This window comes from Bacillus rossius, chromosome 12 (assembly GCF_032445375.1).
Source record: "Bacillus rossius redtenbacheri isolate Brsri chromosome 12, Brsri_v3, whole genome shotgun sequence".
NCBI lineage: Eukaryota > Metazoa > Arthropoda > Insecta > Phasmatodea > Bacillidae > Bacillus > Bacillus rossius.
Window position 1 is genome coordinate 21,286,142 of NC_086339.1, and position 27,055 is coordinate 21,313,196.

Here is a 27,055-nt window from a genome sequence, read left to right on the forward strand (position 1 = left end):
ATACCCGTTAAAGATTGTTGAAAGCACCCAAGGGGCTTGCATTACAACTTGGTCTTCATTTTTCCCGCCACCTTTACGTCATGGTTTGCGTTTAGAGGCGACACCGCACTAGGAGCACCAGCGAGCGTGGCACTTATCATCCCGCCGTGCTATCGCAGATAACGGCCCCTGACTATGCGGGCCCCTTGAGAAATCCGTAAGTTGTAGCTGTGGGGGTAGAGGCTTCAAATATTTTAGAAACGTTGCACGCACGTGTATACCGTGTGGTTGTTTCTTCATTTCTTGCTAAAGAGTACGTTAGTTTGTGAAATAAAAAAAATTAAAAATAAATAGGATCTTTTGAAATAGTATTTTTATGCAATACATCATACAAATTCTAATGGGTCTAATGTGTAGAGTAAACCTCTTGTAATATGTGGGGGGGCACGGAATTAATGGTTGTTACAGTCCCTTAACGTTTATCAACGAGATGTCTCGAACCAGCTTCCATAAGCCTTCCTCCTAAGCGGCAAGAAAGGCCATGTGATGTAAAGCTTCTTGTTGTTCGCCGTTGGGAGGTGAAATTTGTCACGTTGGCAACGTGACAATCTTACCCGCGCATTGTTGTTCGTTTCAGTCGCGTTGGTCGAGGCAGTATGGATTGTGGTCGGACAATTCAAAGAAGAAAAAAAAGATAAGTGTTTTGTTTGGGCAATGTTGGGACGTGGCCCCAGCCAATGAGTAAGGGTGTGCGTGTTAGGTTTGTGGGGGGTGGAATGGTGGAAGTGGAAAATAAGTAATTCCTTACCTCAAAACGGCGTGCCTGTTTACAGTGTTGTCAGACGGCGAAGATAAAGTTGTTGCAGGCACGGCAAATATTCCGGTACTCTCCTTGTTACTCCGGTACATCTACGAACGTTAATTCACTACGTTTAGTAAAGTTTTGGGCTGTAAGTCGCGCGGCTGTGCACAAAATACTCTTAAGATAACGTGATCCAGCAGCCTCGTTTCGGTGCTTGGAACATTTAAATCATGTCGGGGGTAGGTTGAGAACCACGAGTCTCCATTTTTTTTTTTAAATTTAAGATTCTGGGGTTATTTATTTATTTTAAAGAGCGGCGTAATGTATAACTGGCAAAGCTTCGCTTTCGTTTGTGCTCATTGTGTGCAGATTGCAAATCATTCCCTTCTCTGTTTGCAATATTTTCGTGTTCTCAGTAAGATATGGTGTAAATTCAATATTTCTGTACCTCAGAATAAAACGAAGCTTTAAGTCCAAATTTGGTGATATTGATTTTTACTGCAGATCATGTCTTAACAGTTTCTTTAAGATCAAACATATCGTTTGAACTAACTGAAAATTTTTTTCAGAAGGCATTTAGCGAGAGTTATAAGAGATTAAGCTCAAGTATTTTGCTGAGCCATACAAAAGTTAGGTCCTGTTACAGTGTTATGTACGTGTGGCTGTTAGTCCCCCATTTGGAAGAACAATCCTGCTAGCCACCCGCATACGGAGGTTGATGTAAAACAAATTACGACTGGAAACACTGCCAGGGATATTCATGGGGAGTTATTCTTAAAAACCAGAAGAATTAATTTTTTTTTTCCAGTGGAAAGTACGCTTATAAAAAATTTCTAAATTCTGTTTACGTGGTATTGCAAAGTGTTGAGAGTTCTGCGTAAAAAGAGTGGACACACAGAAGAAAAAAATAACTTACTTTGGAAACCAGTTGCCAAGAAATAGTTTGTAATACTACAGGAAAGATATATTAACTTTGTACAATACATGGCTTTGGTTATTTTTTTTTGCATATATCAAATACCTTTTCGAGATAATACAGAGTATTTATTACGAAAATTGGTTTTTAATTTTATATTTTAATTGATGTTTCATTTAAGCGTACGTACTTTTCTAAATCATGAAAAACCTAATCAAACATTCAATAACTGGACTTTTCACTGTAAATTATTTGTATTTTTACAAGGATAGTCTTTGGAAAAACTCATTTGCCAACGATGTGACTTGTGAAATAGCAAGGCAGAGTTTTGTATCATTTGAAATTTTCAAAGCTCTGTCTTGCAGTTTTATAAGTAATATTGTAGGCAACTGAGTTTCCAAGGATTTTCCTTGTAAAAATTATTAATATAATTACAGCGTATTTTGATTATTATGCTTGTTAGTTGCGCAGTTAATACTGGAAATCTATCCAGGGAACGGTTTCAATATAACTTTAACTATTGTAGGTACTGAAACAAAAAAAAATACATAAATTCTCGGGAAATAATCCGAACCGCAGTATTAAAAATGTACAAATATCTGTAATTTTACTTGAACATTTCTGTTTAGATTTGCAAAACAAAAAATTTACAGTGCGGAGAGAGGTTGGAGAGATAGGAAGCAAGAGAAAACCGATTGATAGTAGGGAAATTTAACTGTTAATTTGTTGAATGGACTTGTGATAACAGCTGCTTCATGTTTTGCATAAAGTATCAAGTATCACTATTCAGTTAAGTTGTGTAACATGATCTGTATTTTTTTTTTAACTTGCATCATGTAAATATTAATGTTTGCACATACATATTTGTATGTATATGTACATGTATAATGTGACATATTCTATATCCCGGAGTCTTGACTCCATGTGGGATCAACGGAGCAAAAATACAAAATAAATAATAAATAAATAAACCACACAAAACTGTTCCTAGAAGAGATCACACACGGCCAACAGCCGGGTGGCTTTACGGTCGGAAAGGAGGAGAAATACGAGCAGAAGTAAAGCACGCGCGTATCAGCGGCTGTTTAGAATCTCCATGCAGTGGCGGCGAGCAGGTGAGGGGGATGTTTATTTATTTCTTTCTCTCCTCCGTGCGTCTGCAGTCACGCGCCGGGCACGGAAGAATGAAGAAAAGGAAAAAAGGGTACAGGATAAAAAGAAAGGGTGGAGTAAGAACTGTTCGTTGGTCACGGAGTGACAGGTAGCCGCGGACTGTACAGTCCACTCGAATTAACCGCCGGGGCTCCTGAAGCGTGGACGCTGGAGCTAGGGTTTCTGCAGTGAACAAGGATTTGACGACTTCGCAAAGTGCCGTCAGCCCTTTTACTGGGCGACATCAGCCGATCTGTCACCGAGTCCATTCTGGAGTGAGAGACCCGATGCGCCGGCTCGCCATTAATTAACGTGATTTATCCTACTACAAGCATTATCAGTAGAGACCGGAAAAATTCGCGGGTTCAGTGACCTTTAGGATAGACTCCAATATCCTCTACACACTCGGGCAAATGCCAACTGTTCATTGGCTGCTGACTTGTGAGTCGTCACGACTGGGTGGCCTGTGATTCGACACTTCTATGAGTGAGGGTCTCTAATTGGCCCCCAGTCCTCCAGATTAATAGCGGACCAATGGCAGAAGCAGCTCTAAGGTATAATTATTTGAATTTTAGAATAGCACGTAATAAACCCGCGAATTTTTCAGGTCTCTAATTATCAGCATGAGCTCAACGCGGTCTTCCTTTCCATAGTTGCTGACAACACGTGCTGACTGGCAGCCGCAGGGGTACCAATCCAGACGCGCAAAAACTACTGAAAAACACAATGTAAAGTGTCTCTTATGTGCAAATAACAATATCTGGAATTTAATTGAACCGCAAGGTCCAAGCTCCCGACCACAACATGGTTGAAACTTCCAGAAAACAAGACCGTATCAGCTGATGTCGGACAAACGGAACCAAAGATGAAACTAAACAAGTATTATAGACAACACAATGACAACAATTTATTTATTTATTTTTTTCGGAATATTTCCATGATAAACAGTGCGAAACAGCAATGGCGTATGTTAAAAAAAACTGCATTGAATCAACACTATAGTCTCTTGTGAACTTTGATTTCCTGCCATCCGCCACAAAGGTTAGCAGCACCGTGGTCACTCATTTCCGTTCCATTCGCGGATTTGTTCCTACCGGATGCCCTATGCCGGGAGCTGAGATGCTGCCGTGGGGCTGCATCCTCCCACCTGGACCAACACCTCGAGACACCCTCCTCGCGTCCCTAAGAGCCGCTCTTGTCGCCGCCTGCGCCCTCGAGTGTCGTCGAGTGGAGAAGGGGAACGCCCTTCCTACCCCCCCCCCCTCCTCCCCCTCGCGACTTTCACTCCCGTCCTCGGTTACATACTTCCCCCCACCTTCCCGTGATATCTAAATCGAATTCACAGTAGAACTGTGGTCGGTCGATTGTGAATGGTTTCTTTATTTCAGCTATTGGCATGAACAGAAAGCAATCAACCGTTTGTATTAAAAGTATTGATCCTGGAGACGTAAGTATTTTTTGTATTAGTTTAGTGAGAAAAAAATACCAGAGCTCTAAAAGATTATGCTAAGTAAAGTCACATATATATTGTAGTTATAAAAGTAATCAATAATGCAAACTAAAATTTTAGTGAAACTTTAAACATTGGCGCGCTAACCCCCCAATTGCAATCGCTATTATGTCCAGTGTCACCGTGTCTCATCATTGTGAATGTAATTTAGTACCCAATCACTAAGTAACATGTGTTTTTTATATAATTTCTGAATTACCTTGACCTATCAAGACTAAAAATAATAGTTGGGACTGCCAATTGTTTTGATGAGTAACCTACACCACTCCAACCTATGCAGATGAACAAGATTGCAAGTTTAAAGCACTCGGGAACAACTTGACTGAAATCATCCTCCTCACAGGATCAGCAAATGGGCTAATGGCGCACATTCCTCGCATTCCCATGATTCAAGCCGACTTTCCTTTATCATTTAAGGGCTCTGCCTACCCGGGAGCACACACGGTGCACATAACAGGAAAAACGCGATTTGTAAACTGCTCCAGATATCCGAGTGGGGCCTTCTTACCAAAAGCACTTAAAGAGTTCGCTGAGGGCCGAAAAGTAGTTTTGATTTCGGATTAAGTTTTTAAGCTGTATTTTTAGAAGAGTTAAAATGGCTAAAATGCGTGTTTTCAGAGTAATTTTTAGGCTTAAAACTACAGTTACAGATTCTTGAAAGCACTCAAGGGCCTTGCATTACACCTTTATCTTCATTTCCATGCCATGTAATGTTACGGTCACCGCTCAGATCTCACATTTATCCTGTGACGACGAGAAGACTGCGCGCCAGTTCCGAGCCTTGCGCTTTAGAGACTATACCGCGCTATAAATAACAGCGAGCGTCGCTCTTATAATCTCGCCTCACTTACACACACACGCACCTTAAGCGACTATAATTTCCAGTTACGATCAACGAAAAAAAAATCTCAGGATTAAACAAACAAATACGGACAACTGTATGTCGTATCTATATAGATCAGGGATTGTGGAGAATCGGTATTTTTCGAATCCGTTCAGAAAAAGTAAATAAAAAATGTATACTCAGAAACATTGAAATAAATCGGCGTCGGAAATATTAAACATATAATTTATTCATCCTATAAATCTATAGTACCTTTTTTTTCTGTATTTCATTGTTCTGAGCGTACCAGAGGCTGGGTTAGTGGCGGGTGGGTCAGCCAGGCCAGGCGGTGACGCGCCGTCCATTTTGACGTACACGTAAGTGCTTTGCGGGCCTAACTGGATTACAAGGGACCTCGCTACCTCCCCCCTCCCCCTGGCTCCCCGGGCTCCAACCCTCCTGGGGGCTATTGTTACTGACCCCCAAGTCACAGCCACTCTAGTCCACTCCAGAAAGACGGCCAGCTGGTATAAAAGCGGCGACGACGGCCTCCGCGGGAGTTCTGAAAAAGTGCGAGTGGAGTGTAGTGTGAGTTGGGTGAGGACGCGAGACCTCCCCTTGCGGTTGCGAGAGGCGCGAGACTGTGTGAGACTGTGTGTTGGTGTGTGAGACTGTGCGTGACTGTGCGTGACTGTGCGTGACTGTGTGTGACTGTGTGGGTAGGCACCAGCAAAGCTGCACCTTTTTGAGCTTAGGGGTGCAACCACTTGTCTGGTTAGCTGAGTGAGGTAGGGGGGCTGTGGTGGTGTCTTATGCTGGGATGGGTAGCCCCAGTCTCTGGGCACAGCTGCACCTCTAACACCTTTCCATTTTGCGTATACGGCGTATCCGTATCCGTGCCCATGGGGGCCCCAGCCTTAACAATCCTTTTAGGCATGAAGGCTGGGTTAATCAAATAGGAGGAGAGATCCTCAAACTTATGTGTGCTGACAGGTGCGTGGTAAGAGGGGCGAACCACTGTTGAGACTAGCTCCAGCGAGGAGTGTGAACAGTGGACCTGACTTATACTTAGCGCGATTATTTAATCAGTAATTTATATAAGTAGCAAATGAAACTTTATAAAATTAATTAATTGGGCTATCCTTACGAACCCGTTCTCGCCCCACTCGTAACATTATTTTGCATTTCGTTTTTTTGAAATTATAGCAATATTCTTCAAAATAAGTTTTTTTTTATTCTGTTTGCAAAAAAAAATATTTTACCAACGTCTGGTTCGAACAGTTCTTGACGGCAACTCGCGAGTCGGTGCTAGCCTCGTGCTCGCAGGTCGAGAGCTTGTCTGCGTCGTGTCCCGAGGCCACGCGCCGGCGTCGGCGACGGTGGCGCCCCGCGCGGTTGAACTCGGTCCAACTGGGTCCAACTGGACGCGGGACGCCGGCCGTCGCGACGGTGGGTAACGGAGGCGGCCATAAATCTGAAGATGCCCGCGACGCTGGGCTCTCGGGCAGGCGCCGCCAAGCACAGAAAAAAAACAACGTTTATTGCACTTTTACAAAAGATTCCTCTGGAAACCAGCTGCCAAGAAATAGTTTGTAATACTACACCACACATGGTTAGTTTTGTGTATTATATGAAATAATATTTTTTTCTCTCGAGATAATAGAGTATTTCGATTGAAAATTGGGGCATAATTTTATATTTAATTGATGTTTCATTAGAGCATAACTTTTTAAACCATGGAAAAGATAATCGAATATACAACTGTTTGACTTTTTTTTGTTGTATCATGCCTATTGTGTGCGCAATTAATACTGGAAAGATATTCAGGGAACGGTTTATACATTATTTAAGTATTGGAAATTCTTTTTGTTGTTGTATCATGCCTATTGTGTGCGCAATTAATACTGGAAAACTATTCAGGGAGCGGTTTATACATTATTTAACTATTGGAAATTCTGGGACAACACAAAGCATAAGTGCTCGGGTAAGAATCCGAACCTAGTATTACTGCGAACAAAATCTTGTAGTGATGCAGTTGATTTCATGTAATTTTACATCAATATTTCTGTTTCATTTACAAAAAAAAATGCTCTTGTCTACCTGACGAGCTCTCGTTTACCCGGCGGGCTCTCGTCTACATAACTTAGAAACACACAAGGTATAATTTTCTAAGTTGTGCTTGTTCTATGTTGTGTGTTTCTAAGTTATGGCGATTCTAAGTGGTGCGTGGCTCGTCGTCAAATATTTTTAATTACGTGTTTCTAAGTTGTCTTATTTTAAGTTTTAAAAGTTCTAAGTTGCGTTTTTCTAAGTTATGAATTTTCTAAGTTATGCTGTAGACGTTGTGTTTTTAAATTACGTGTTTCTTAAGTTATTACAGATATAATTGTGTGTTTCTAAGATACAATATTTCTAAGTTATGATTTCTAACTTACGAATTTTCTAAGTTTGTGTTTGTAGGTAAAGCTCGCTCAATCATTGGATGCTTGACTGGTTTTCTCTTGATCCCGCCCTTCCTTCGACTTGTCACTTCCTCGGCTTCAGGAAGTATTTCCTTCGCACATGCGCACCGACATTCGTGCAAAATTTGTGCTGCTCAGCTCTGCGAACTAATTAAAATCTTAGTTTTTGTTGTTTTAAGTCGAGGGGGGTCTTACCGTCGAAGCCTCGATCAGGCGTGGTTGCTTCACGCGTTCTCGAGATAGGGATGCCTTCCCGTGTATCTTCCGACTCTTTAGCACACGCCTGGGCCCAAGCCTCAAAAGACGCAAAGTCCTTGCTAGCGTGATCTCGCAAGTATATACGCCGACCGGATTTAGCCTGTTACTCGTCTGTTCGTGAGTTGGTTGAGTGGTCAGAACAATAATACCTCCCAACAACACGATCCGGGTTCGATTCTCTCGCGGGGTCGGAACCAGGAATTTTTTCGCAAGTTGGAAACGTGACGGACGTTGCCGCGACCATGTTTTTTTTTTTTTTTTTTTTTTTAACTCGTCGTCGGTGCGTTACTCACAAGAGCCATAGTCTCACGGAATGTGTCTGTCGTTTCGTTGAATCGTAAAAAATTTGAACCTCCAACTTGCTGAAATTACAATTTCGTGCATCCGCGCGCACGTTGGCAACACTGCGTGCGATGGAACATCAACGTGCCTTTCCGGCGGTAACGGTCGCGGGGTAATCGAGATAAATTCCTCGCACGCATGCTGAGAGAGAGTGGGTAGGCGGTTGCAAAAGGGACAGGGGGAGGATGATGATGAGGAGGAAGAGAGAAGGGGAGGGAAAGAGAAATGGGCGGTTGAGTTCCGTGCCGTGTAGTACCGCAGACTGGCAGGGGGAGAGTGGGCGGGGGACAGCACAGAGGCGTGTAATTTGTTCTGCCGTGTGTAAACACGGTAATACGCAGGTAGTTGCGTCGCCATTAGCCATTAACATCGTGGAGGTATGGCTCGGGGAGGGGAATCCACAAGTAGTTTTAGAAGCGTGTGCTGAATAAAAAAATATAGTGACTCCCCTTGGAAGGGCTCTTAGAAACACCCCCTCCCCCCCCCCAGGCACTGATTGAATAGTTAAAGAGAATTCTTCCCCCGATTCCAGAAATTTATTTTGGTTTCCCATATTATTTTGTTGATGCGATGACGACGTCATAGGGTAATAAAAAAATAGTTAAACGCTTAGAGCGTTACGAAAAGAGTAACTATCAGGGATTGCTTTTTTTTTTTTTGGCGCCATGTTTGTTCCACTTGCACTTCCATGGCAACACTGATTGTTTTTGGTGTGGCGAGGCTTTGTCGCTTTGGATACGTACTAGAAAACTGATCTTTCAGGTTTACACAAATTTGACAGTACATTAAAATTACACACAAAACCTGTAACTAGTACTGTACTAGCTCCAGCACCAGAAGTCTCTCGAAGCGTGAATTTATGTGATCATATTTTAGCTTCCAAGTTACTCAATGAAAACACAGATGGCAGCAGCGGTGCGTTAGAGAGCTGACTTGGAACTGAAACCAGCCTGTGAGGTTTCATTTCTAACGCTCGTGATGACCGAACCCATGGGTGTTTTTCTTCTTCTTCTTCTTCTTCTTCTTCTTCTTCTTCTTCTTCTTCTTCTTCTTCTCAGGACCGGCGCGTCCATATAGGCGAACTAGGTAACCGCCTAGGGCGCCAAGTAGCTGGGGCCGGCGCAGCACCACACATAACAGCTTATATAATATGTTTAACGATTATTGAAACTAGATGAAAATGGATTTTTGTAACAGTTTGGTATGTTTATATTGTTATAAGTAATTTTTTTAAGTCCGCGGTGATCTGTTTATGATTTGTAATAAGTAAAACAGTAAAAAAAAAAAAAAAAAAAAAAAAACTACAAGCCTGCTTACATTTGATTGTTGACAAAATCTTAGGCTTACGTGATGTATTTTGAGGCAAGGAAAATTTTTTTGGGGGTGTCCGGCCGGGTGGTGGGGGGGGGGGGGAGGGAGGGGCATTAAGGTTTTTCGCCTAGGGCGCCAATTTACCTTGCACCGGCCCTGCTTCTTCTAAATCGCTCTTTGCAACTTTTCGAAAGGGAAGAAACACAGTTTGATTAGTGACGCTATAACGAACTTTTGCTATTATAGTGCACTGTTCGAGCTTAGTTATCAAATAATTTAAGTGTCGAAAAATCTGTAAGCATGTCCTGTCCGTTGCAACAGTGCTCACTTGCTATTTGGGGATCAACAATTTTTTTCCTCACTTGGCTGAGTTAGGAAACGTTTGCAACTTTTGTAAGTCTATTTATAATGCAAGTAAAGTCATTTTCTATTATACAACATATAGTTAAGCCCAGATTTTTCAACGTTGCGAATGTTTTAAAAATCGTAAATTCTTGTGCCGTTGATAATCTTTTTTTCTTCTGATTTTTACTCACAGCAATCAAACTTAATGGATCCAAACGACCGCGCATTAATTTGAAGCACAATAAAATCACTATAATCTATCTTCAGGCGTTTCAAAGTTTGAGCAAGCAAATGTATTGGTTTTCTTTTTCAGACTGGCAGTGTTGGTTACGCAATGTTGATGGAAATGATAATTGTGCAAAATAAGTATTGTGCAGGGACGTATCTGTATCTACTGGTTTCCACCCGAGGAAAGAAATCATCCTGGTGTCTCCTTTTTTTCCCTCAAACCAACCAAACAAACCAAAAGTGTACACACTAAAGATGTGAAATAGGTTTAAAACGATTATTAACACTCAAATGCAAAGCATACTTGTTAAGTTGAAGTCACAAAGCCACGACGAAAACGACAGATTTAATAGCGTAGTGTCACAATACCACGACAACTTTAACCCGAAGATTTCTGATTTGGCTGTCGGCAAAACGTTACAGGCCAAATATTTCCTTAAAATGCAGTATATAAAGTCGCTAAAAACAGCGTAGAAGAGAAAAAGAACATGCTATCTCAGTACATGCTTCTTTTTTTTTTTTTTGCTGCTTTCTGTAGTCCTTCAGCCCTGTGTCATGCAGAATACCACGAGCCTGAACTTTAATTAATTAAAGTGTTCTTCGCTGAACTCGACCATTCTTAAATTATAAATCTTCACCAACAACATTGACCATAAACACGATGATATATTTATTTATATAAACAGATGAAGAGAAGCCACAAATATTTAAGTGTACCCACACGTAAAACGAAATTACATTTTTTTTCAGCATAAAGATTTACCAAGTAGGTACGTAAATTTTTTTTTTTTTGAAGTTTGGTTATGCGAGGTTTCCGTTTTGGTTTCTGTCGGGTAGCGTGTCGCGGCGTAATTATAAATGGAATCTTGCGGGCCGTCCGTCGGGGCGCGTATTTCGTGGTGTTGACTTCACGGCGACCTTGTGTTTCATTGGCTGCTGTCGTGTGGTGGTCCGTCGTGGCATTGCGACTCCAGCTTTAGAGGATGTTTGAAAGGTTTAACTCGGAGGTCAGGACGGTGACTCAGTGCCGCAGAGGTCAATGCCGCCATTGCAGTCGATAGTCGGGGCTTCGGGGCTATCAATAGACATCCCGCCCCCCCCCCCCTTTTCCCCTTCTCTCCTTCCCACCATTCACGTTGCCCGCCACCGCCACCGGTTTTGCATTCGCCTCACGTCGGACGCAGCCGAACCGCGACGGATTTAGCCTCCAGCCGTCCGCGCGCTCTATTTCCGGATCCTATCCCCCCCCCCCCTTCTGTTTCCATCCAAAAAAAAAATAATCTCTCACCAATCGATGAGATCCTCTCGACAACCAACAAGAATGGGGGGGGGGGGGGGGATGACCAAAGTTATTTTGCGATGAGAAGGAGCGCCAGGTAGTTTATTCCACGAACGAGATCCTTTTTTTTTTTTAAATCTGGCAGGTAACTTTATCAAGTACTTAAAAAAAAGGAGCCGGGTAAATAATCAATCAGCATCAATAATAATTTTATGGACACAAATATTGTCCTAATCACCAGATGAGAGTGACATATGAAATTAACCATAGCGCGCAATTAAATTAACACGAGATTCCATGCTGTCGATGTCCCGAGTCCCGAAAGTACCGAGGGAACGGGTTGTTGAGTACCGGGTATCCCGTGCTTGCCCCGCAGGTCCCGCCATGCCAGCCGTGTGAAGAGAGGCGCGAGGGGGTAAGCCATGCAGGCCCGCCGCTGGCTCCTGGCGGCCGCCGCCGCCTGCCTGGTGGCCGCGCCGCCGCCCGCCGCCCCCCGGCAGCTGGACGTGGACGGAGGCGGCGGAGGCGGCGGAGACCTGCCCGCCCAGCAGCGGCGCGAGCGGTTCGGCCCCGGGTTCGGCCCGCCCCCGCAGCAGGGACGCCGCGGCAAGCAGGCCGCCTCCTTCCTGCCGCCGCCGCCGCCGCCGCCGCCGCCCAAGGAGCGCCGCCCCAACATCGTCCTCGTGCTCACCGATGACCAGGACGTCGAGCTGGGTACCCGCTACAGGCCCACACCCGAACCTTTCAACATACCTACTTCAAGTCTCTGCTGGGCATTTTCCTGCTCCCTCCTTGCGGAAGCACAGGCCCCACCCAAACCTTTCAATATACCTGCTTCAGGTTTCTGCAGGGCATTTTCCTGCAACTGAAATAAAAAAAGATTTGTGCAATGAGAAGTGCATGACTTGATGTGAGCTTTTGGACATACGCCATTGCTAGGCACATGTAAGTATGTCTGTAGAAGAAAACTACAAAAAAACACTCAAGACAAAAAACATAAATTAAGCAAAAAATTGCTGTTGTCAACATGATATATACACCACATAATATTCCATAACAGGAATGTGGTCAACAAACAAAGAAAAACAAAGAAAAATTGACTAACAACGAAAAAACCCCCACAAATGATGACAGCACAGAAATATTGAACATAAAATAATTCAGCACCACAGTTGAAACGAGACAAAAACACGAAAAAACGAAAAGACGAAACAAACACAATAGTTTTCTAAAACAGAAACAAGCGACGTTTCGGGAACTGCTATCTGCTCCCGTCCTCAGGCAGAGAAGCACATGGTACGAAAACACAGGTGCAATTAATTTGTGTTTTTTGTAGTTTTCTTCTACATACATACATGTGCTTAGCAATGGCGTATGTCCAAAAGCTCACATCAAGTCAACTGAAATAAAACTTTTGGAAACTACAAATCAAATGCTTTTGACGCCTGGCTAGAAAATATCTGGAAAAAAAGGTATATAAATGCTAAAAGAAGTTGTTGCTTTGAACTACTATTCATTTACATGATTTTTCTTTACCGATTACCATTTTTTTTAAAAAACTAATCACCGTATTCTTTCGAGAGGTATTTTTTTTACTCGCTACACGCTTCAAAAAGTACAGATTTAATTTAACTACAATTTTTTTTTTCCAACAAATAATTACTAAAATTAGGAAATATAAGTCATAAAATAATTTACTTATTGAGAATGTTAAGAGTTATTGAAATTAATTAGTAACTTGTGCCTCAAGTTTATACCAAAAACATTATCACCTTAAAATCTACTGATGGTCATAAACTTTTGGTGGGACCTTTAGTCGAATCTGACTGCCTGGCTGAGCGCACAGGGACTAAAACCTTAGAGTCTCTAAGGCTGGGTTCATAAACTTAGCGAGGAACGCAAGAGGGCAAGGGCACAACACGCAACAAACAAAACTAACATACTGTAGTTTATGTAACACACAAGTCGCAAAAAATATTAACCCTATTTATTGAAACTGTAAAAGTGTAGAAAACATTTCCTTCGTCTGGTTTTTTTCATAAGTGAATATTTGAGTAGAAACTTGTGAAATAATTATATTTAAAAATGTAATTTGATTGTACTGTGCGATAAAAAGGAAATGTTTGCCTTCAATAATTATTACGTCTGCACATTTTTAAAGTTTTAGGAACATTTAACTTCTAATAAAGAAAGCGAAATGCAAGAAGTTGAATTTTGGCCGATGTTAGCAGTGCGTTTTTGCGTCTTGTGTATTGCGTAAATGGGTATTTGAAAACGTAGTTATTTTACTTTTTGTGTGTTTGCTTTTGTTGCGTAGTGTATGAACCAAGCCTGACTCATGAATCACACGCAACTTTGCCTTTAAGGCGGCCGCCTCGTCAGGAGTGTATGTGAGTTAGTGAGGCGGGATGATAAGCGCGACGCTCGCTGATGTTTCTAGCACGTTATAGCCTCTAAGCGCACGCCTCTAAACTGGCGCGCAGTCTTCTCGTCGTCACAGGATAACTGTAAAATTTGAGCGGTGACCGTAACATTATATAGCGGGGAAATGAAGACAAAGGTGTATGCAATGACCTAGAGTGCTTTCAAGAAGCTGTACCGGTTGTTTTACGCCTAAAAATTACTCTGAAAACACGCCAGTCATTTAACTCTTCTGAAAATACATCTTAAAAACTTAACAGGAAACTAAAAGTACTTTTTGGCCCTCGGCGAACTCTTAAATATTTTTCGTAAACAGACCCCACATGTATATTTTGAGCAGTTTCCAAATCGCGTTGTTTTTCCTGAAGCTCTGCACACACCGTATGTGTGCCCGGGTAAACGTCATCGTCATCACCATCACATTAACCGTAACCAAAACCATTACCATTAATGCATGTATAATCTTATGATTGTTTGCTCTCGTAAACTTAGCTACTGCATGTTATGCCCAGCACTTCAAATATCGACCTAATCGCTCAATCAGCTATATAATACCTGTTCCAGCTCTAGCTAATCTTAAAAAAAATTTCATCAGAGAAACATTTAGCTTTAATATCATGGTGCAAAGTTCTACATTCACGCAGGTACACTCTAATCATCGATTTATTCGCAGAATTTACAGCTTTTATCATTGCTTCAGCAACCTCTGCATGTTTGCCCATTTCGCATCCATTCTCGTCTCCAACAACTACAAAACTTGATAACGTAAATCTTCTAGTCACCACCTCTACCACCAACACAAAAATCTCCAACGCCGCCGCCACCACCACCACCACCACCACCACCACCACCACCACCACCACCACCACCACCACAACAATCACAACAATCACTACCACCACCACCACAATCACTACCACCACCACCACCACCACCACCACCACAACAATCACAACAATCACTACCACCACCACCACAATCACTACCACCACCACCACCACCACCACCACCACAACAATCACTACCACCACCACCACAATCACTACCACCACCACCACCACCACCACCACAACAATCACAACAATCACAACAATCACTACCACCACCACCACCACCAACACCAACATCCCCACCGCCACCACCGCCACCACCACAATCACTACCACCACCAACACAACCAACACCAACACCGCTACCGCTACCCCCACCACACCACCATCACTACCAACACCACCAAAATTATTACCACCACCAACACAACCAACACCAACACAGCTACCCCTACCACACCACCATCACTACCACCAACACCACCATCACTACCACCAACACCACCATCACTACCAACACCACCACAATCATTACCACCACTACCAACACAACCAACACCAACACTGCTACCCCTACCACACCACCATCACTACCAACACCACCGTAATTATTACCACCACCAACACAACCAACACCAACACCGCTACCTCTACCACACCACCATCACTACCACCAATACCACCATCACTACCACCAACACCACCATCACTACCAACACCACCACAATCATTACCACCACCAACACAACCAACACCAACACTGCTACCCCTACCACACCATCACTACCACCAACACCAAAATCACTACCAACACCACCACAATCATTACCACCACCACCAACACAACTAACACCAACACCGCTACCTCTACCACACCACCATCAATACCACCAACACCACCATCACTACCACCAACACCACCATCACTACCAACCCCACCACAATTATTACCACCACCAACACAACCAACACCAACACAGCTACCCCTACCACACCACCATCACTACCACCAACACCACCATAACTACCACCAACACCACCATCACTACCACCAACACCACCATAACTACCACCATCACCACCATCACTACCACCAACACCACCATCACTACAACCAACACCACCATCACTACCAACACCACCACAATTATTACCACCACCAACACAACGAACACCAACACAGCTACCCCTACCACACCACCATCACTACCACCAACACCACCATCACTACCAACACCACCATCACTACCAACACTACCATCACTACCAACACCACCACAATTATTACCACCACCAACACAACCAACACCACCACAATTATTACCACCACCAACACAACCAACACCGCTACACCCACCACACCACCATCACTACCACCAACACCACCATCACTACCACCAACACCACACCACCATCACTACCACCAACACCACCATCACTACCACCAACACCACACCACCATCACTACCACCAACAGCACACCACCATCACTACCACCACCATCACTACAACCAACACCATCACCACAATCACTACCACCAACACCAAATTTAACTGGATATAATTTTTATTTTTATTTTAACCTCTGGTAGACGAGGTTACTAAGGGACGATAACACACAACTTCATAAAACAGGAATGATCCTATAACTCGCCTGGAGAGGTTTCGAGAAACGTGGGAAATTCTATATTAGGACGTTCTGACTGGTATTCGAACCTTTTGTAACGCGAAAATTCAGTTCTACCACTGCGCCACCTCGCTCCATCGGTACAGTCTGCGTCTGGTAACTTGTCTCAAATCTTAACAGTTAATTACAGTAGTTATAAATAAATAATGGTCTACGTGTCCTCCTGCCAATTTTGTTTTTGGCAAACGACTTTATGTGGTAGTCAGCGTCCGTAAGCAAAACCTCATCTGGTTGCTTTGCAGGTGACAGTTGGGGGAAATGGGCATCACTGGTGCAGCGAAAGGTCTCCGATCCGTAATTCTACGGTTCGGCAAAAAATTTTAATCCAGCTCAAATCAGAAGAATTTTTTTTCTTCTTCGTGTGTCGGTTTTCATTTCAGTGCAGTGTTTCCTGTTTTCTACATTACCATAAAGATTTTTTTAAGCTCGTTTTTTTTTTTCGTTCTATAGACCAGTTTATTAAAAATTGTTTTAAATATTTTTACTATGTATTAATGTTCTTTTGATATTCCCGCTGGAACTATATTGATCGTTTGGTCGCGAAAGTGACCGGATGCAGTGGCGTAGCCAGGATTTGTGTATGGGGGGTGTTAAAAAGCATGCCCCCCCCTTCCGTATTAAAGTGGGGGGTCCGGGGGTCCTCCCCCGGGAAAATTTGGATTTTAAGGTGTAAAATAGTGCTTTTTTAGCAGTTTTCGGTACTTAAATTTAAATATTGTAATGGTAAAAATTTTATTAATTTTAATATGAAATTTGTTTGAGTGATGAATAAGAAATTAATTAAAGATTTGGTGCTAAGGGGGGGGGGATTTGAACCCCTAAACCCCCCCCCCCCTGGCTACGCCCCTGACCGGATGAGAGACCTCTCGCCGAGCGTGTGACCGGCGAGACGGAGTGACGGAGTGACGGAGTGACGGAGTGACGGAGTGGGCCGTGTGTGCGGACAGGGTCGCTGAACTTCATGCCGCGCACGCTGCGGCTGCTGCGGGCGGGCGGGGCCGAGTTCCGCCACGCCTACGTCACCACGCCCATGTGCTGCCCCTCGCGCAGCAGCCTGCTGACGGGCATGTACGTGCACAACCACCAGGTGTTCACCAACAACGACAACTGCTCCAGCCCGGGCTGGCAGGCCACGCACGAGACGCGCTCCTTCGCCACCTACCTGTCCAACGCCGGCTACCGCACGGGTGAGTGCCGCCTCGGCTCAGCACCAACAAACACACAACCTAGAACTGTAAACAACCAAGAAACACACAACTTAGAACTGTAACAACCAAGAACCACACAATGTAGAACTGTCATGACCAAGAAACACCCAACTTAGAACTGTAACAACCAAGAACCACACAATGTAGAACTCTCATAAGTTAGAAACACCTTTCACTAAGAACTATCACAAGTTAGGACGACTGTACCTCTGAAACATCTCAACTTTGGAACTGTCGGCACCAAGAAACACACAATTTAGAACTGTGACAACCAGAAAACACACAACTTAGAACTGTAACAACCAAGAACCACACAATGTAGAACTCTCATAAGTTAGAAACACCTTTCACTAAGAACTATCACAAGTTAGGACGACTGTACCTCTGAAACATCTCAACTTTCGAACTGTCGGCACCAAGAAACACACAACTTAGAACTGTAAACAACCAAGAACCACTTCACTTAAAACTCTCATAAGTTAGAAACACCTTTTACTAAGAACTATCACAAGTTAGGACGACTGTACCTCTGAAACATCTCAACTTTCGAACTGTCAGCACCAAGAAACACACAATTTAGAACTATGTCAACCAGAAAACACACAACTTAGAACTGTAACAACCAAGAACCACACAATGTAGAACTGTCAGGACCAAGAAACACCCAACTTAGAACTGTAACAACCAAGAAACACACAACTTAGAACTGTACTATCAAAAAACACACTACTTAGAACTATACAAATCAAGAACCACAGAACATAGAACACTCAACTTAGAACTGTCTTAAGTTGAAAAACACACAGTAAGAACCATCACAAGCTAGAACCACAAAAACTTAGAAATGGCATTACTTAGAATATTATATTGTTGGTTTTTCTAAGTTATGTTTTTCTCAATTTGTGTTTTTCTAAGTTATGACAGCTCCCAATTGTCTGGGATACACACTAACTCGCGCGCTTTTCCACTACAGTTCTACTGTAGCAGTAGCCGACCTTTAAATGGCAACAGTGATCAAGCGCAAAAAAAAAAACGTGAAGGGATATGAAAACATTTGTGAGTTTAATGGCGTTTAATTCTTATCCCTGGCTGATTTGTTGTTAGCTTTTTTGCTATACTAATTACATGATGGCATTTTAACAATTATTCTTCCTAGCAAGTTTCTTTAAAGCAATTGAACAACTTCTATCAATAGCATTTATACAACTGTGTGTTGTTTCGCTAACTAGAGACTTCATATTTAAAACAGATTCTCACTACATAGACTTAATGCCTCTGTTTTGTAGACCTTTATTGAATAATTAGTGCTGGCACGAACAATATTTTCTAATGTCCATTAAGTGGCTTGTTTATAACAGCAAATATTTTGTGGTCAGCAGTAAATGTTTTCTTTTTTGTGGCAACCAAATTATTATGAATATACCACAAATGTGGCCAGCATATTCATTTTCCAGTGAATAACTAATATTGCGTCCATTCTGTTATCAAATCGCTGTCATCCCAAAATGGATATGATAGTGAGCCAATTTTCATCTTGTAAGATATTTTTCAGCAATACCAAAAATTAATGTATCTTAAACTGTAAATGTAGACCGATAAGACATTATATTTTATTTACTTCTAACCAGCGATGATAATATTAATGCTAGTTAACTATTGTTTTATATGTATGGTTTGTTTGGACAATAATATTTCTTCCAGTTTACAATAAAATGGTGATTTTGGGAAAAAATTTTTTTATAGCAGGCAAGTGTATTAGATAACAGCTTCACCGAGAAAATTGTAGTAATATTTTTAATGAGATGATTTTATTGCGAAAATAATTATCAAATTAAAATTTCGTTTGCACAAAACGTGTCTTGGTAGTGGCTCACATTCAGAACAAACCGAAAAAGGTGGTTTGATGGTGCTATTCCAGCGCATGGCTGGAGAAGGGAAAGCAATTGTAACCGAGGCGAATTGAAAAAAAAAAAAAAAAAAGAAAGAGTGCCCTTCACAACACGGGGAGTGAAGTGCGTTTCGCCCTTGCGCCAGTCTCGAGGTCATGCATTCATCCCTATTTATGGGGCTCTGCTTTCGCAACGCCCCTGTGTTTGAAATCATCCCAGCATCCATGATCGTCCTGGACGAGAGAGAGATAAATAACTTTTCAAGTCGCGCGTCAGGCATGATTTAGCATGCTCGTAACGGCCTCGCAGGAGGAGCTTGGTGACTAGAGAAGGGGGAAAGTGCCGCGACCTTGAAGGCTGCGCCAGAGGCTCAACACGACGTGTGTTGCCTCGCCCTTCGGGGACTTGCCCCGTCATGATCGTCGCCCGTTTTGACGGCGCGCTGTGCTCGAACTTGCGAAATTACAATACTCGCCCTGATGGCCCGGCTCGTTGTCGGGTAATCTCTCCCCCCCCCCCCCCCTCCTCCGAGTTGCCTGCACATGGCGACGAGTCTCTCGATTAACTGTTGTGTTAATGCTTAAAGAAGGAAGGCATAGCAACCACTAGCTCGCTGCTGTCGGAAAAAAAAAGTTCAGTTCACTCTGGTGTGAATGAAACACTCAAGGTCATGAAAAATTAAAAAGTTTATGCTGCTGGTAAGCAAGAAAATTTACGTATGTACTTGCCATGCGGATCCGAAACGCATGCTGGGATTTGTCAATCGTTAACCTAGCGTATATTTGCTTTCACCCAGGTATAGACTACTCACGGGTCCCCATGGGTCACCTATAGCAACATGACCTACGCTGAGACACGAGCGTAAAGCACGCATCTTCTTCCTGTAAGGAGGAAAACACGGCCAGTTGGGCCTGGAACAGACCTGGCCTGTCGGGCAGAACTGCCATGTATGTGGCTGCCTGCTGACAGATCTTAGGGAATGATGGACTGTGGGAATTCCCACAGCTCGGCGGGCAGGCCTTGGCGGTCTGTCAGGGGAACTGACGTGTGTGTGTGTGTGGGATGGTCGAAACCTCCGCGCCGACCGATGATCGCGAACTGACAGTCCAAACCGAAGGTGGGCGGGGAGAAGCAAGGATAGGCGGGAACTGTGCGTGCAAGCATGCTTTTAACATCCGTGTGCGTAACAGCTGGCTTAACACACAGCACACGTCTTAGTTTTACCTTCACTCATTGTTTTTATGGCAGCATACGCATTAACCAGTCTTAGGTAATGTCAGTGTTCAAAATGTGCGTTGAGAGCAATTATTGGACAAGCAAAAAAAAAAAAAAAAAAAAAAAAAAACGCTTGACAAAAATTAGTATATTTAACGCTTGAATTTATTGGTTCAGTTTTATTGCACAATTATTTTCAAGCCAAAAAAATATTTCTGGAAATACTATAGCATTTTCTTTCCCCTTTGTTTGGTATACTTACGTTTATTTAGTCCTCGTTATGTACGCCCAGACGAAACGTTAGACATTAAGCCGTAGTCACACTTTGCAGTTGCCATTTTCTACTCGGTGACATCTTATTATTCATTATTAATTGTTTACCTGTTCCTTTTTGATAAATTAAATTTGTGCATTCTTGATGTACCTGCATTGTTCACTCTAATAAAATCTATCGAAAGAATATTTTGCCAAAAATGCGCTGCGGAAGTTTAGGCTGCAGTAGCAGAACCGCCTATAGTGACACCGCCTAACATCAACCTCTTTATTTCATTGGCCCCGATCAAGTCCAGAAATGAGCTTACTTTCACCAATTGATGGCGGCAAAACATGAACAAAATGTTTTTATAAGTCCAGCAAAGCCAAATATTCCCTGCGAAATACGACTGTTTCACAAACCATGTCTGAATTGTTATATATAGTTGCTTGTTAAGCGGCCCCTACACTGCAATTTATTTTTGTGAGTGGAACAGAAATATTCATTTAAAATTACGGATATTTTTACATTTTTACATTTACATGAAAAAAAAATTATAATACTGCAAAATAGTGTTCGTAGTAATACTGGGTTTGGATTTTAACTCAAGACATTTATTCTTCGTCTTGTCCCAGTACCTTCAGTAGTGAAGTTATTTATAAACCGTTCCCTGAATAACTTTCCAGTACCTATTAACTGCGCACATTAATAAACATAATAAAACAAAATAAAGTCCGATTATTTTATATTTTTATGTTACCATGGTTTAAAAAATTGATTGAATCAAACACAAATTAAAACATTTTTTTTTTATTTATTTAATTACATCTCTCTGTTGATCCCTATACATGTATGTAATACTATTGGGGTATAGAGAACGTCAATAATTGCACATATAAATTATAACAAAGATTACAAATTGATAAAAACAATTGATAAAACAAACTGATAAAACTATGTGTTAATTTTTGTAAGAAATACCCAGTATTATCTCGAAAAAACGTATTTAATATATGCAAAAATAACCCTAGCCATGTGTTGTATAAAGTTACAATGTCCTACTTGTAGTAATAAAAATTAATTCTTAGAAACTGGTTTCCAAAGAAATCTTTTGTCAAAGTACAGAACAATGTATTCTGTTTACACGCACGAGTTCGGCTCGGTGAACTTGGCACGCGAGATGGACTCGGGATATTTTTGACCACACGCGATACGAGCGTTCTCCGAACTTTGCTCGTAAATTTCTGCATTTGAAATGGGTTTTTCGAACCGAGTTGCAGCTGCAGTGATTCGTCATGTACGAAAAAAAGGTGTGTTCGCGAGATAGGAAATTCTGGCTAAAAAGTGGTTGCGACGAAATAAAAAAAATAGGTTCGTACACTTGTATTTAATTAAATACATTAGAGTTGACAGTCTTGACGAATGAAAATACAATTTTCAGATGACTAAGAAGAACATGCGGAACTTGCTGGAAAATAGTAACTTCATCTGCATTCAAACAAGACACCAGGTTGCAAGTGCTGTCTTGTTTCCTCCTACATAACCGGTAATATACGAGACTCGGCTACAAATTAAAGTCAGGAATCCTCATGCCTTCGACATGGCGGCTGACATTGTTACTTTATCACCGGATTTCACAGACCTCAGCATTTGACTTGTTCGTAACGCGTGAATTTTCTCCTTCGGAGGCCGAATCGAGCTGACATCGCTGTCAACAAATATATATATATATATATATATAATCCAGTAAAAAATTAAATATTAAATAAATGTTGACTTATGTGCGTCTTCAGGTGTTTCTATGTTCACCGCGAACCATTAGCCTTTGACAGCTGTGTCCGAGCAGAGGAGCCGAGGTGAATACTATGACAAGGTAAACATTTTTTTCCCCATACCTAACTAAACCCGTGTGTATTTTCACGGGGGTACCGGGTTACGAAGGAACCCAGATGTGTTGTCAGGCCGAAACCTGTATGCCTAGTCCGGGGCGCAAATCTGCAGAGTTCACAAAAGGGGGGGAGGGAGGGAAAGTTTTGCTCATGGGGTTAACCAACCCAAATAATCTCTGGATAGGGTGCTTGTATGTTGTATATTGCCCAGATTTGGTATATATTCGTGCAATAAGCCGAAAACGTGAAAAAAAAAAAATACACAGTAATTTCCATAGAACATAGTTTTGACATCATATCCGTTTCACAGTTACTATTTCGCAAGCTCAAGCGCAAGCCCCTCACAGAGGGACATCTTAATTTCAGAGGGGAATCACCCCTGCTTCCCATCCCCCGACCCCCGGTAGCTACGCCCATGCGCCTAGTCATGCTGGGATTATCCATGCATGGACAGTATCGCATGCATCGTGTGCTTTGTGCGGGGATTGGCCAGCCATGACTAACTCCACTATATTAAAACTTAAGTTATTTTGGGCCCAGGTGAAACGTGCAACAAGGAAAACAACATGAAAAAAAAAATGTAATACAATTCACATGCGTTAAAATTGGGAGAATACAGAAGACAGAGGATGTTTTAGCTGAAGAGTCAGACCGGACAGAAAAAACGTCTACAGTAGGAAGTCCGCTTTCGATCTTTAATTTTCTCCTCTGAATTTATCAACAAGCGACGCAAGCGCTCCTGGTGGTGACCCACCCGGTCTCCAGCTGCACCTCAGACTATGAAAAGAAGGAAAACAAACAAACAAACAAACCTACTGGATTAGTACATGTTCCACAGCGGGAAGACTTAAGTTTTAAGCTGGTTGCCTGGTCGGGTGCACGAGCTCTTAAGGGCGCGGGTTCACCAAGGACGACACTGGCCCGCGCATCACACGCCTCTTCGCCTCTACGCACCAGGCACAGAACTGGCGTGCAGTTTCCTTGTCGGTAACTCCCCTCGGTATGATTTGTAACATTTTAAGCTGGAATATTAAAGTCAAAAGTCTCCATGCACATTCCAATTTCCACTTTCAACACTGTGTGTAGAATTTTTCATACCTAAAAAAAAAAGACCGTGAAAAAAACCCGTTTTGGCCTTTTTTTTCACTGTCCAAAAAAAAGTGCATGTTGTAAACGAAACCATAGAGGGACGAAACTTGTGTAGAAAAGTGAAATAGGTTTTAATAATACTTTTTTTGTGATTTGTTACTTTTAACGAATATCGAGCGGTTTGAAAATGGCGCGTTTTAACACCCGGAAGTCTAGACACCGTCTGGGGATCACCATAAGGTTTATCGCGTGCTACACGGGTGACTTCCGCAAGCAAGCGTTCACACACACACACACACACACACACATACTCTCTCTCTCCATCTCTCTCTATTCTTCTCTCTCTTCTCTCTCTCGCCCGCGGTGACAGGGTTGTCAACACGGACGGCAGGAGCGGCTTCGTCTACGAGTGTGCTCTCTCCTCTTCACCCACACCCCCTGCTTTTCCCCCCTCTTCCTTCCTTAAACCAATCCACCATCTGTCTCGCCTCCGTGCAAACAGCGCGAACGTGACTTCCGATCAGACGGCGGGTGGCCACGTCTGCGTGATTACATGCTCACCGGGTGGCGCCGCTCTCTCGGGTCTGCGCCATGTTGGTCAGGCGCCCAAAAACGGGAAGCCTACAACTCACGTAGTTTCGGTTCCCTACCACGTTCGTGCAACTTCGAATTTATCTCAAAAATTGAAATTTAAAAAAAATCGAAGGGTTAGGTTAGATTAGGTCAGTCACAACATGCTTGTTTTCATTGGAAACTTCTTGATTTAGCGGCTGAAGTGGCGTTAATACCAAAACGCAAAACTTCGGAAATCTTCGGAAATTCTTGCACGGAACCGAAACTACGTGAGTTGTAGGCTTCCCCCCCAAAAACATTGGCTCCAGTGGAGTGTTTGCATTGTGTAGACTGTATTTTATGGGAAAGTGACTGTGTTCAACGACGGAGATTTAATGTTCATACTTAATAACCATTCTCAGGCGTGGCCAAGCATTGTTTTCCGCCATGTTTCGGACGTGGCAATAGCGTGACTTCAAGCAATTTCTAACTCAGTGTAGAAAACACGTGGCCTCGATTGGCATTTCTGCGTGGGAGCTCTATACACTTTTAATGCGGTATTCAAAGACGATCCGTTTATGTATCTTGAATAATCGTTATCGTGTTAAGACCACAGCCGGTTTATAACACGCTGATTTATATTCCAGAACGAGTCTAATTCGAATTCAAATTATGTGGCAGATCGGAAGCTATAATTCGCATTGCCTTGCCCGAGAATAAAAAAAAAACTGCACAAGAAAAATATTTCTGCGCATTTTGGCACAGATCGATAACGGACAGGATCCCAAAGTCTGGCTGTGACCTATCCAAGAGTTTGGAATTCGTACCTTACACTTGGGTTACCTTTAAGTTGCAGGTGTAGCATATGCCATGTCTAAACCCTTATTTTTGTCTTGGAATACCTGTCTTTGAGACCGGCAAATGTTGCGATTTTATTTTTTTTTGTTTTCCAGCTGTTGACCTTTAGCGATATACTGAAAATCCAAATACGGCCAAAGTTATTTAAATCACGACCATTCTGCGTGCTGTAAAACTAGAGAAAAACATTTCCTCCTCATATTACTATCACTGGGGACGTTCCATGACTCTCAATGACCATTTCCAACTTTCCAAACTTTTCCCTAATTTTCCCTGACTTTCCAGAGAATGGACAGCCTGTGTCAAATTAGAGACACGTTAACACGACTGGGTCTTTACGGGACCCACATAGTCAGGGGCGTGTGTTTTAGTGAAGCGGTTTGATAAGTGCGACGGTAGCTGGTGCTTCTAGCGCATTATCGCCTCTAAGCGCAAGACACTGGATTGGCGAGCAGCCTTCTCTTCGTGCACAGGACAACTTTGAGATTTCAGCGGTAACCATAACATTAAATGGCGGAGAAATGAAGATAAATGTGTTATCCAAGGCCCGTGAGTTCTTTTTAAGAATCTGTATCGGATGTTTCATGTCTGAAAATCATTCTGAAAACCACACGTTTAAGCCCCTTTTTTATTCTCCTAAAAATTCAGTTTAAAAAAGTTTAAAAAGAAATACGGAAACAAAAATACTTACCCACCCTTCTGCTCATTGTTAAATGCTTTTCGTAAATAGTCACCACAGTTTTCAAATTGTGTGGTTTTACTGAAGCTCTGCACACATCGTATGTGTGCCCAGCTAGGCGGGGCCCTTAACGTGTGCAAGTATGTATTGTTTTTATCTGCGCATGCGCAAAACCAACGACGTTTTAGAAAAATAGCAGAGAACCAAACACTTGGCGACGTCGGCAACATAGCGAACATATCGAAAACAACTTGGTGTGGCCAGTGACACCTGAGATGCAGCTGGCTATATTTTACACGCGTACATACGAACACGCGAACATAGCGCCCTGTGTGGCCGTAGCTTTACTCTCTTTCTGTCTCTATCTTATTCGCTATCTTCCTCTTTTCCTCTATACTTTTCTCACTTTTTCGCTCTTTCTCTCTTCCCCTCTTTTCAATTTTTCTCTCTTTCTCCTTCTTACTCGCTATTTTTTTCCCTCTCTCTACCTCTCTCTTCGTATCTTTTTCTCTCTTTTCCTCTTTTCTTATTTATCTTTTTTCCTCTTGCTCTCTTTTTCTATCTTTCTCGTCCTCTCTTTTCCTCTCTTTTCTTCTTTCTCTTCTTCCTCTTTTCCTCTTTCTCTCTTTTTCTCTCTTTCTAGTCCTCTCTCTTTTATCTTCTCTCTCTCGCTCGCTCTCTCTCGTCGGAAGCACGCAACAGGCGCCGCAGTCCCGCGCGGACTGCCCACGCCAGGTCATCGTCGCGGATCTCGCCCAGCTCCGGGTCTATTTCCGCGCACCTGTGCGTCTAAACACGCGGGGCTCGCTTCCCGGTGCGCTGAACTGGCGGCCAGCGGCGTTGCCAGGTCCTCCATCCGAAATACCTTCGCTGCGGTTACAAAATATACCGCTCCGACCTATACAAATGACAACATTCGATTGAAAAAAAAGAAAGTAAAAACAACCATATAATTTCTACTAATGCTTGAGCTAATGTTTATCAAAATTATTTAATAATGTTAATTTAAAATTAACAGCGACTTACACACACTGAGAAATCGGAACTTGCAGAAAGCAGCGTTGTCAAGTTCTCAATA

The 27,055-nt window shown here is 42.6% G+C and overlaps 1 protein-coding gene across 5 annotated transcripts in view; it reads left to right on the forward strand.

The window, feature by feature from the left end:
* LOC134537688 (extracellular sulfatase SULF-1 homolog) overlaps positions 1–27,055 on the forward strand; it is a 363,580-nt gene that overhangs the window by 235,227 nt on the left and 101,298 nt on the right. For all 5 annotated transcript variants that reach the window (XM_063378401.1, XM_063378404.1, XM_063378405.1 and 2 more), the window contains 2 exons: positions 11,784–12,121; positions 17,293–17,532. In XM_063378401.1, coding sequence (XP_063234471.1) covers positions 11,830–12,121; positions 17,293–17,532 — 532 coding nt within the window. In that variant the 5' untranslated portion in view covers positions 11,784–11,829. The remainder of the gene's footprint in view (positions 1–11,783; positions 12,122–17,292; positions 17,533–27,055) is intronic.